General features: G+C 36.5%; 1 protein-coding gene across 1 annotated transcript in view; it reads right to left on the bottom strand.

The window, feature by feature from the left end:
- Positions 1-1,850, bottom strand: part of LOC143030412 (uncharacterized) — a 65,619-nt gene extending 63,769 nt beyond the window's left edge. Inside the window, exon 1 of the mRNA XM_076193560.1 lies at positions 1,775-1,850. Coding sequence (XP_076049675.1) covers positions 1,775-1,850 — 76 coding nt within the window. The remainder of the gene's footprint in view (positions 1-1,774) is intronic.
- Between the last annotated feature and the right edge of the window lie 10,784 nt (positions 1,851-12,634).

Here is a 12,634-nt window from a genome sequence, read left to right as displayed (position 1 = left end):
GACTAGAAATTGGTTGAATGATCGAAAACAGAGTTGTTTTAAATGGCAAAACTTCTAGATGGAAAAATGTTTTGAGTGGAGTTCCTCAGGGTTCCATTCTTGAGCCACTTCTATTCATAGTATATATAAATGAAATAGACCATGGATATCTATTGTCTCCAAATTTGCTGATACAAAACTGTGCGGAATAGCAAGTGATCACTTAAATCAATTAGATATTCAAGAAGATATACCGTAGATAAATTACAGCAATGGTCTGAAAAGTGGCTAATCAATTTCAACATAAGTAAATGTAAGGTTAAGCACATAGGTAAAAATAACAGTAAGTGCGATTACAAGTTATGTGGAAATTTGTTAACAAAAGTGGATAGTGAGAAGGATCTCGGCATAATTATCAGTAACGATCTCAAATCATCTAGCGGTGTATTTCAGCCTCTGAGAAAACAAATAAGATTCTAGGACTGATTGTGCCATCTTTTGACTTCAAAAGTCCATCACTCATTAACAAGCTATATAAATCGTTAGTTCATTCACATTTGGAATATGCTGTTTCCGTATGGTCACCAAACCTCATTAAAGACATTGGACAGTTTTGGAAAAAATACAACGGCGAGCCACAAAACTGATTCCAAATATCAAAAATAAATCATACAAAAATGGACCTAAAACATATGAATCTGTTGTTCCCTAAAAGAGTATAGACTCAGAGGGTGACTTGATACAGGTCGTTAAGATTCTAAGCGGGATTGACAACATCAATAGTGACAAAATTTTTACACAGAATGAGAATCCAACAAGAAATAATGGTCTCAATCTGTAAGGAAACAAATCTAATTTGGAAGTGGATAGAAACAACTTTGCCAACCATGTAGTTAATGAATGGAATAAATGCAATGTAGCTCAATTCAAAGCTTTAAGATTTGTTTAGATAAACATCTAAGCAAGATGCGATAATGACTCCCTAAATGGGAGTCATTATATACATCATTTTATAATATTATATTATTTTTATTATTATTTCATTTTTATTTTATCATCTTTTATTATTATATTTTATTTTCATTTTATTATTATTTCATTATTTTTATTGTTATTTTATATTATTATATTATTTCATATATATTATCATATATTATTATATACTATTTTATATTATTTGCTAATTTGTTTGTTATTATTTGTCTGTTTATTATTTGCTTGATTTTCATTTACTATTATCTATCTGTGAATTTACTATTATTTACTATTTAGCCGTTTGTTTATTATTTAACTATATGCACTTATTTATTTAATCTATTATCATATATATCATTATAATTTTTATTCTATTCTATATTTTATTCTATTTTATCATTATTATATGTTATTTTTTGCCTCCCGACCTAGTTATGGACAAAAATGTCTCCTGTTGGCATGCTCCACCTTTGTAATCCTTTGATCAGAAGAAAATGAAAGAGTGATAGAGAGTGTAAGTCTGTTCTGGAGACCAAGTACCAACTCCTCATGGACCTCTGGGTAGAGGTGGGAAATATTGTATGAAATGTCATAGGTTGAAGCTTGGTCTTGTTAATCTTAATGTGATGATGCTCCTCAACTCTTCCACTGCAATGGTATTGCCTCTGGTAGGAAAGATCAGGTAGGCAGGAGGCTACAAATGAAAGAAAGAATAGGCCATGGATCAGGATGAATATGGAGGGAGGGAGGAATGAAGGAATGAAGAGATGAAGGGATGAAGGCGAAGAAGACAAATTAGTTGCTTCAGTAGTAGACTTACGGTGTTGGCATTCCACCCCATAGAAGCCTGGAGGGGCAGATGCAAGTGCCTCTGGTATCATGACACTGGCCACCATCGAGAACATGCAGGGCAATAAGGATTCCCATACCTATCTGTAAGAGACAGGAATAATAGTTGTTAGGGTGGTGGGGGTAAGAGGAATTATTGGGGTGGGAGCAGCATATTAGATAATATAAGAATGTAAAGAATCCCTTTTCCAGTACTACTCTCCTGTTCTAGCCACTTGTTGAAAATAATTCCAGGTGACAGAATCCACCATGACAGTGGATCCACTTGGATGCAAATTTTACCATTTAAATTAATCAAATGGATGAAAGATTTCTTTGAAGGGAAGATACATGAGGACAGTAGTAAATGATAAGATGTCAAGATGGAGAGTAGTAACAAGAGGGGTTCCACAAGGCTTAGTGCTTGTACCAATAAGGTTTCTTGTGTATGTCAATAACATGATGGAAAGTACAACAATCTATGCCAACATGTTTGCGGATGAGGCAAAAATCATAAGAGTGAAAAAACAAGTGCATCATAGACTACTGCAAAAAAATCTAGACACTATTTTTAAATGTGGGTAGAAGCAAGGTGAAGAGATGTACAAGGGTAGATGGTGGCAGTGCATGAGTTGGAAGTAAATCTAAAAGGAGAGAGGCTTGAGGAAGTGGATAGTTTTAGGTATTTGGGGTTGCATGTTTCAGGAAATGAAGTGGAGGTGAATGTAAATTACAGACTGAGAGAGGTGAATAAATACCTTGGGGGATTAAAAAGTGTTATGACAAATAGGTATCTGAGAATGGATGCAAAGAGGAGAATGTATGAAGGGGTGATTGTGCCAATGGCAGTGTATGGAGTAGAGACTTGGAATTTAAAACCTATTGGTTTGGGACTGGAAAGTGTCCAGAGGTTATGGGAACAAATTGATAAAGGACATGTGTCTCAAAAACATTTAAGAAACATAGATATGTTTATAGAAGAATCAACTCCTGGAATAGCCTAGGACAGGATGATCCTAGATTTTATGGAACCCATAAGACTTTAGCCATTCCATAAGATTTAATTTCCCATGTAATCAAAATATATGAATCATATCCAGTATGTGAAAAATATGCCATATTTTTCGGTGTATTAGGCACACTGGTATAAGAGGCGCACCTTTCTTAAGGCCTCTGGTAAAACTATTATAAGAGGCCCAACTTTGTATTGAGGTGCAAGGACGAGTACTGATTTAGTTTCCATGCCAGAAGGACATAGAACATCCGACAAGATCAGTTGATCAGCGAACACCATCACCATAGAAAAAAATTGACCAAACTTAGCATACATACTAGTAAGCATTAGTCCAAAAATCTATTCTCAATCACTGTTGTATTCCTCACTAAGAAAGCAATCAGAATCTTTGGTGTCATCCTAAAAATGATTGGTATATAGTTCAGCTAGCTCTGGTGTATTCATATCCATTAGGCAATCGTCATTATCATCAACATCCAAATCTGTGTTGCTTGTTATTGAATTCTGGCAGTCATTCTAGACGTTGAGGCAGGTATAAAAACAATTGATTCATTAGCAGTGATATACAAGGCAGCTGACGGACAGCAAAGTGGAGAAAGAAAGAACCAGAAGATCAGAAAGGTCCCGAACTGAGCTGAGAAAACACCACAGTTGTCATCTGGAAAATTATGTAGATTACTACTTTGTCATTTTGGCAAGCCAGTAACCAATCTCCTAGTGTTTCCCTAATGTCTTCATGAATTTCCCCGAGATGGCAACAAACAATCGTTCCTCACGCCCATGCCACAAAACTGATTGCAAATATAAAAAATAAAATCAAACGAAAATCGACTAAAATATATGAATCTGTATTTCCTAAAAAAAAACATAGAATCAGAGGTGACTTGATACAGGTCTTTAATATTCTAAAAGGAATTGATAACATCAAAAGTGACAAAATTTTCATACTGAATGAGAATCAGACAAGAAACAATGGTCTCAAACTGTCCAGAAATAGATTCAATTTGGAAGTGGGTAGAAACAACTTTGCCAACCGTGTAGTTAATGAATGGAATAAACTTCCTGCAGAGGTAGAGCAATGTAGTTCAGTTCGAAGCTTTAAAAATCATTTAGATAAACACCTAAGCAAGATGCTGTAATGATCATAATTTATTCTATATTATTTATTTTTGTTTTGTTATCATTTGTCTGTTTGATATTCATTTATTCTTAGTTATATGTCAATTTATCATTATTTACTATTTACCTGTTTGTTTATTATTTAACTATACCTATGCATTTATTTATGCATTTTATTTGTTATTTACATTATTATAGTTTTTATTTAATATTATTTTTTTTTTTTTTTGCATCCTACCTAGATATGGACCAAAAGGTCTCCTGTTGGCATGCTCCACCTTTGTAATCCTTATTCAGCCAGCATCAAGGCTCACTATCCCTACCTAACGAATCTAGACTCATCCAGCATCATGGCTCACTATCCATTCTCCTGTACTTGATGCCATTTTTTGTGGAGTAGCTGACTGCTCTTCATGACTTCCCTACAAGAATAACCTCTTCAGTTCACCCACCAGTTCCAGCACACGAATCTCAAGACCTGTGCCTGTGGTACTTGTCAGTGAATAGTTGCTAGTCTTTCACTTAGGAGCCATAGTTAGTGATAAAAAAAAAAAAAAATCCTGGGAATTACTGCAATTGAATTTGAATATTTTCCCTAGAGAGAAGGCAAAATATTGGGATGAAGGAAATAAAGTGCAATCTCCCCCCCCCCCATGAGCAAGATAATAATAACAGAAAAAGAAATAATGGAACACCTATCAAACCTTGAGGTCAGGAAATCACATGGCCCAGACGGAATTGCAAATTGGATTCTAAAAGAATGCAAAGAAGAACTAATGGACAAAATACATAACATAATAAGTTGCTCACTAAAAAAGGAAAAATACCAAAAGACTGGAAAAATGCTGACATTGTACCAATATATAAAGGAGAAAACAAGGAAGAACCAACTAATAATAGACTGGTCTCACTAACAAGTACTATAGCCAAAATTTGTGCGAAAATAATCAAGAACAGATGGGTAAAACACCTGGAAGAAAATAACAGAATAAACCAAAGACAATTTGGGTTCAGACAAGGAAGATCATGTACCACAAACTTAATATGTTTTTGCTCAAGACTAATAGACATAGTGCAAGAAAGGAATGGATGGGCTCATCATGCCTTCCTGGACTTACAAAAAGCTTTTGACAAGGTACCACACAAAAAAATTATTTAAATAAATTGGAAAATATATTAGGTATACAAGGGAACCTACTAAAATGGATGGAGGACTTCCTGATTGGCAGAAAGATGAGAGTAGTACTCAGAAAAAAATATTCAGGTTGGAAAGAGGTGATCAGTGGAGTTCCGCAAGGATCTGTACTGGCTCCAATAATGTTTACTATTTATGTGAATGACATGGATGATGTGGTGCAATGTTACATGAGCTTGTTTGTAGATGATACTAAAATGTTAAGGAAAGTAAGAAATGAAACAATTGCGAATCACTACAGGAAGACCTGAATAAGGTATGGAACTGGAGTCAGAAATGGGAAGTGGACTTCAATATTAACAAGTGTAGCATAATGGAGTTTAGAAAAACTAAGAATAGAATATCAGAACAATACAAGATTGGAACTAAGGAGGTAAAAAGAGTGGGATCCGAAAAAGATTTGGGAGTAATTATTTCAAACGACTTGTCCTATGACAAGCAGATAAACAAAATTGTTGGAGAATCCTATAACTTGCTAAGATCATTAAAAGTGGCATTTACCTATTTAGATGAAGACATTATTAACAAAAACTATTAGTCACACTGATTAGGCCTAGACTAGAATATGTGGCGACATTGTGAACACCCAGTACCAAAAAGAAAAAAAAAGAAAAAAAATTAGAAAGAATCCAGAGCAGCAACATAACCATGCACTTGCAAACCTATCATATGAGGAGAGACTGGCTAAACTGTAGTTACTGACTCTGAAGCATAGAAGAGAGAGAGGTGACCTACTGACCATCTACAGAATCATGAAGAGCGCAGAAATACCCAATAGAGAGGACTTGTTAAACTGGGATAAGAGAATCACAAGAGGACATGGAAAGAAAAAAACATAGTTTTAGAAGAGATCTGAAGAAAAACAGTTTTCCACATAGAGTGGACACTTGGAAAAAACTGGATGAAAAAAAATAGTGTGTGCAAAAACCATTCATGAATTTAAGAGCAAACAAGACACTCCGAGATACAAAGGCAGAACACCACGAGTGTAGCTCCCCTTCCCATAAAATACCACTCGGTAGATGCAGCGACGGTAGTGGCCACTCTGGTAAGCAGTCCGGTTAGGCAATTAGCTTACGTGAGTAGGCAGAAAACATGAATATTGCCAGTTTTTTTTTTTTTTTCTCTGAAAAATGTGAATATTACTGGAGTTTATATATATATATATATATATATATATATATATATATATGTAATTACTGTATATGCAAAGTAGATCACTTGGAAAAAGAAACCAACGAAGCAGAGCGCTTTCGTATATTACATCTTCAGTGCAAAAAGTACATAGTTAATAGAAATACATATAATATATATATATATATATATATATATATATATATATATATGTGAAAAAGGAACAAGGACAGTTTACAAAAGGATAGAGGACAATTTACCCCCTAGGCGGTGGGCTGTCAGGTCGCAAGGGTCAATGCGTCCACTAATGAGGGTAGGGCGACATTAGGTCACAGTCGCACGGTTACATTTTACCTGTTATTCTTTTGCTTATATCTTGACAGATAAAATTGCCGATGATTACACAATTCAATCATCCAGTTAATTGGGGTAATGCCCATACAATCTATCATACTAACAACATAATAGTAAGAAATTTAATAGTGTAGTTTGATCCATACCACCAGTGATCAAAATACCAACCTACACAAGGGCTTATATAAACTCGACAACTTTTATCTGTCAAGAAATAAGCAAAATAATAACAGGTAAAATGTAACCCTGCGACTGTGACTTAATGTCGCCCTACCTAAGTTACCAGATGCATTGACCATTGCGACCTGACAGCCCGCCGCCCAGGGGGTAAATTGTCCTTTACCCTTTTGTAAACTGTCCTTGTTCCTTTTTCATGTACATATATCATATGTATTTCTATTATGAAAGCGCTCTGCTTTGTTAGTTTCTTTTTCCCAAGTGGTCTACTTTGCATAAGTGAACACATGTACCCGTGTTCTTATTAACACATATACAGACGCTCCTCTACTTATGTTCATTCGTTTTACGTTTTTTCGATTTTACGTTTGAACTGACTAAAAAAAATTGTAAATTTTTTTTTTTTAGTTTAGCGCGCTCTCCGTAGTTCAAACGATACTTGCGCATGACGCTGCGTCCATTGTTTACATTGCACAAACGACAAACTGAACATGCCTTGCCTCATCCTCCTCCTCCTCCCCCTCCTCCTCCACCATCTCAATTTATGTTGCTTGAATTTAATTTATTTGAAATTAATGTTATTATTTTACAATGTCATGTGTATAATTAATGATTTAGGGATGTTTTTATAAGATACGGTAATAGAATTTACAGATGTATATTACAGTAACAACTTACGTTCATTTTCAATTTACGTTCGGCCATTTGGAACGTAACTAAAACGTAAGTTGAGGAGCGTCTGTATATATATGTACTATATATATATATATATATATATATATATATATATATATATATATATATATATATATAGTGAGACATTGTGACAGGTTTGAGGAAGGAGGAAGAGAAAGATATGAGTCTAAGGCCGAGTTTATTCCTGACCGATTTTGCTTATGGCTTCTTCAGAGGATTGAAGAAGCTATAAGCGAAACCGGTCAGGAACAAATGCAGCCCTAGACCTGTTTTTCTCTTCCTCCTTCCTCACATATATATACATACATACATATATACATACATAGGTGTGTGTGTGTATATATATATATATGTATATACATATATATATATATATATATATATATATATATACATATATATATACATATATATACATATATATATATATATATATATATATATATATATATATATATATATACAAAATAGTATGAGAGAATCACATGAGAGGTAAAAAGAAAAGAAAAGAGAAGTAAAGCAAGATAAAGGAGGCAAAAAGGAGAGCAGATGTGAAGTGGGGTAAGAGTATGACAGAAAATTTTGAAAGTAATAAAAAAAAAATTTGGAAATCAATTAAGAGAGGAAGAGGAGGCAAATCAAGTAGAGAAGAAAAGGTAAAAGGTGCAGATGGAGAGATGATAATGGAAGAGAAGGCAGTAAGGGGAAGATGGGCAGAATATTTTAGGGAGTTGCTAAATGTGAAGGAGGATAGGGAGGGAAAGATAGCTGCAGTGGGAAATGCGAAGAAAATGAGAGTGAGGAGTGAGGAGAATGGAGGAGAAATAAGGAAGGATGAAGTGAAGGCAGTTGTTAAGATGATGAAAGCAGGTAAGGCACCTGGTCTGGATGGATGCCATGCAGAATGTCTGAAAAAGGGAGGTACAGTGATGGTGGACTGGTTGGTGAGGTTATTTAATGTTTGCTGGAGAGAGGGTAGAGTGCCGGAGGACTGGAGGAGTGCCTGTATAGTTCCTCTTTACAAGGGAAAAGGGGACAAGTGTGAATGTAGTAGTTTCAGAGGGATTAGCTTGTTAAGTGTAGTTGGGAAGGCTTATGGGAGGATCTTGATTGAGAGGATTAGGAGAGGAACAGAAGGAGTAATTGGTGAGGAACAGTGTGGATTTAGGACAGGTAGAGGTTGTGTAGATCAGATCTTTGTGGTAAGACAGATATGTGAGAAAGGTATAGGAAAGGGGAAGGATGTTTTTTGGGCTTTTATGGATCTGGAAAAGGCTTTTGATAGGGTAGACAGAAAGGCACTGTGGGAGGTTATGCAGATATATGGGATAGGAGGAAAGCTTCTGGGAGTTGTCAAGAGTTTTTATGAGAGTAGTAGAGCTTGTGTCAGGATTAGAAATGGAGAGAGTGAGTGGTTCGAGGTAAAGGTGGGACTTCGTCAAGGATGCGTTATGTCGCCCTGGCTGTTCAACTTATACATGGATGGGGTAGTGCAAGAGGTAAATGCAAGGGTAGTGGGTCAGGGATTGGAGATGGTTAAAGAAAATGGAGAATAGTGGGAGGTGAGCCAGCTGTTGTTTGTGGACGACACTGCGCTTGTGGCAGGATCGGAGGAGGGATTGAGGAAGTTGGTGGCAGAGTTTGAGAGAGTATGTGATAGAAGAATGCTAAAGATAAATGTGGGTAAAATTAAGGTGATGAGATGTACAAAGAGTGAAAGTGGCAGTAGACTGGAAGTGAGCAACTGGAGGAAGTGGATAGTTTTAGATATTTGGGTGCAAATGTAGCAGGAAAAGGTGGAGTGAAGGTGGAGGTAGAATGTAGATTGAGAGAAGCGAGTAAATGCCTTGGTGGATTAAAGAGTGTAATGAGGAATAGACATTTGGGAATGGATGCTAAGAGGAGACTGTATGAAGGAGTGATTGTGCCAACAGCACTGTATGGGGCAGAGAAATGGAACATAAGAGAGGAAGAGAATGAGTTTGAATGTGTTTGAGATGAGGTGTCTGAGAAGTATGAGGGGGGTTACTAGGCTAGAGTGCGCAATGAGGAGGTGAGGAGGAGAACAGGGGTGGAAAGGGAGCTGGGAGATAGGGTTGATGAAAGAATATTAGGATGGTTTGGACACATGGAAAGAATGAGTGAAGAAAGACTAGTAAAAGAGGTATGGAAGGCAGATGTGGAGGGAGTGAACATGAGGGGACGTCCTAGGATGAGGTGGATGGATGGGGTGAAGGGGGCTTTGGGGAAGAGGGGAATGTCTGTTGAGGAAGGACGGGAGAGGACAGAAGACAGGGTGAATGGAGAATGGTTGTATATGGATGATGTTGTGACTGCATGAGGTGGAATGGGCGGGGGTATGGGGGGTGAGGTAGTATGTGTGAGCAAAATTTGACGCACCCCAAAGGAATTTCTCCCCGCCCTCTCCTTTTATGCAATGGGGGGACTGAGAGGGGGGTCGCCGATTTAATGAAGCGGCCTTGCTGTGGATGTGCTGTGTCTTGCAGCACTGCTTCTGACCTGGGGCGGTGGACAAGGTGCAGGGATGAGCCGTCATCCAGGAGGTGCTCATATGGGAGGGAGGGTGGAGTGGTGGTGGAGTGTATTCAGGGATGGAATGGGTGGAAATTATTTTGTGCCTTTCCCTTTTTGGGCTACCTCCCTTGTAAGGGGGAAGAAGCATTGGTATATGTATGTGTGTATATATATATATATATATATTATATATATATATATATATACATACACACACACACACACACACACTTTCAACGAACGGACGGATTGAAGAACGTTCTGAAGAAAAGTGCAGATTGTGGATCCCAACGCAAAGAGAAGTGCCTTTTTGTATGTACAGGGTGGGGGGAAATTGCTCGATGGGGTGGTGGGAAAGTAAGGAAAGAGGAGAAGGGGAGGGATTGCTGGGGAAATGGAAGGTAATGAGGGAAGTAGAGGACTTGGCCCTAACAGACCGCCGAAAAGTAAACAAGAGACCGCAAGACGACTGGAGGACGACGAAATGTCTAATAAGAATGTAAAGATTAGAAGTATAGATAGGAACAATACAGTAGAAAGTGATGAGAATATTTTCAAGGGATTTAAAGAGAGTGGGGGGGACACAACCCCCCCCCCCCCGCCGGGCAAGACGAGGGAAGGAGGGTGATAAGGTGATCGAGGATTTGGAGAGTAGGTTAGGTCATATGAACACCATTATTACAAAGGGTTGAAAGATTGGAAGAACTAGAAAAGGCGAATAAAAACTTAACTGATGAAATAGAAGACCCTAAAAAGACAGTTAAGAGAAGTCAAGGCGGAGAATGAGGAATTGCAGCAGAATAGTACAGAAAACAGAGACACACTAGCTAAAGAAACTAAAAATTGGAAGAAAACCCAAGAAGGAAATAAGGTTTCATTCACTGACATAGTCAAACAGCAATTGAAAGAACATACTGAAGACTCAGTTATTAAAGTGATGAGACAAAAGGAGAATATAGTAAGAGATTTAGCAGACAAGAAGAAATGTATAATTATATTAGGAATGGAAGAGAAACACAACACAGATAGAACCACAAGAATCAAAGAGGAAAATGAAAAAGTAAGCCAATTACTAGAATCAGTTCAGGAAGATGAACCAGAAATTATGAAACAAATCGAAGAGAAATTTAGACTCGGAAAGTAATAGCACAGACAAGACCAGACCAATTAAGATTAAATTCAATCACAAACAACGGCAGAGAATATCTTATCCAAAACAGGGAAACTAGCAACAAGTGAACAATACAAAAAGATATGGATAAAAAGAGAAATGAATAAAGAGGAAAGAGAGGAAGAAAAGCAGAAAAGACTAGAAGCTAAAGAAAAAATTAGAAAAGAACAGAGAAAAAGAGAAATTCTATTGGAGAGTAGTGAAACATGAAACTAAGGAAGTTCGACATACAAAAGAAAAACATAAGGGAAACAGAGAACACAATGGAAGTGGCAGAAAACTAAGAGTGTCTTACACAAATATAGATGGATTAATAACAGGATTGAATGAGCTGAATGATTATTTGAAGGAAAAAGAACCGGACATAATGGGAATTGTAGAAACAAAATTAAAAGGCCCACTACCACCAAATAGTGTAGGACATGATGCATACAATTATTGGATTAGAAACAGAGAGAAAAAGCAAGGGGGTGGAGTTATGTTCCTGACTAAGAAGGATATAAACGTGAAAGGTGTCATATATGGAAAGAATACAGTAGAGATGATTATGATAGAAGTGGAAGACAGAGATAAGAAGAGCAGAAAATTTGTGATAAATTATGTGCCTCCAAAAACAGCCTCATGGGAGGAGAGTGAACATAAAAGTATGTTAGAGGACACAAAGATAACATTAAATAAAATAATGGAAGATGGAGGAAGAATAGTTATGATGGGTGACTTTAATTGCAAAGAAATCTGCTGGGAAGAAATGACAGTAAAGGGTGGAGACGACTCATGGGGAAACGCTCTACTTGAGATGATTATTGACCACACAATGACACAATGGATACAGGAGAACACTAGGTATAGAAATGAAGAAGAACCATCGAGACTAGACTTATTAATTACATCTGAACCTAGAATAGTGGACAAGATTGAATATAAGACACCAATAAGTAAAAGTGACCACATATTGATTGAACTGGAAACTTAATGAAGAAAAATATATGAAAAGAAATGAACAATATAGAAAAGGAAGAATGATGTATGAAAAAACAAACTTTGATAAAATAAGAGAATTCTTTCAACAAGAAAACTGGGAAGAAATATACAAAGAAGAAACATCAGTGGAAAAGAAATGGAATATTTTGACAAAAATTTACAAAAAAGGAGTGGAAAAGTATGTCCCAAGACAAAAACAAGAAAAAGAATATGTAAAATGCTGGTACAACAAAAGTTGTAGGGAGTTAAAAGACAAAAGAGACAAAGCCTGGAACAGATGGAAAAAAGACAGAAAACCTGAAAAATGGAAAATATATACCAGTTATAGAAATGAATATGTACAAACGTGCAGAGAGGAAAAGAGAAAATATGAAAAAGACGTCATAGAAAAATGTAAAGATCAACCAAAACTATTCTACAGATTTGTAAACAATAAACTGAAAAACAAACAGGACTTGGAGAAATTAAGACAAGG

This window comes from Oratosquilla oratoria, chromosome 12 (genome assembly GCF_046742065.1).
Source record: "Oratosquilla oratoria isolate Oo_2021 chromosome 12, ASM4674206v1, whole genome shotgun sequence".
In the NCBI taxonomy this organism is placed as follows: domain Eukaryota; kingdom Metazoa; phylum Arthropoda; class Malacostraca; order Stomatopoda; family Squillidae; genus Oratosquilla; species Oratosquilla oratoria.
This window is presented reverse-complemented; position numbering and strand designations above follow the sequence as displayed.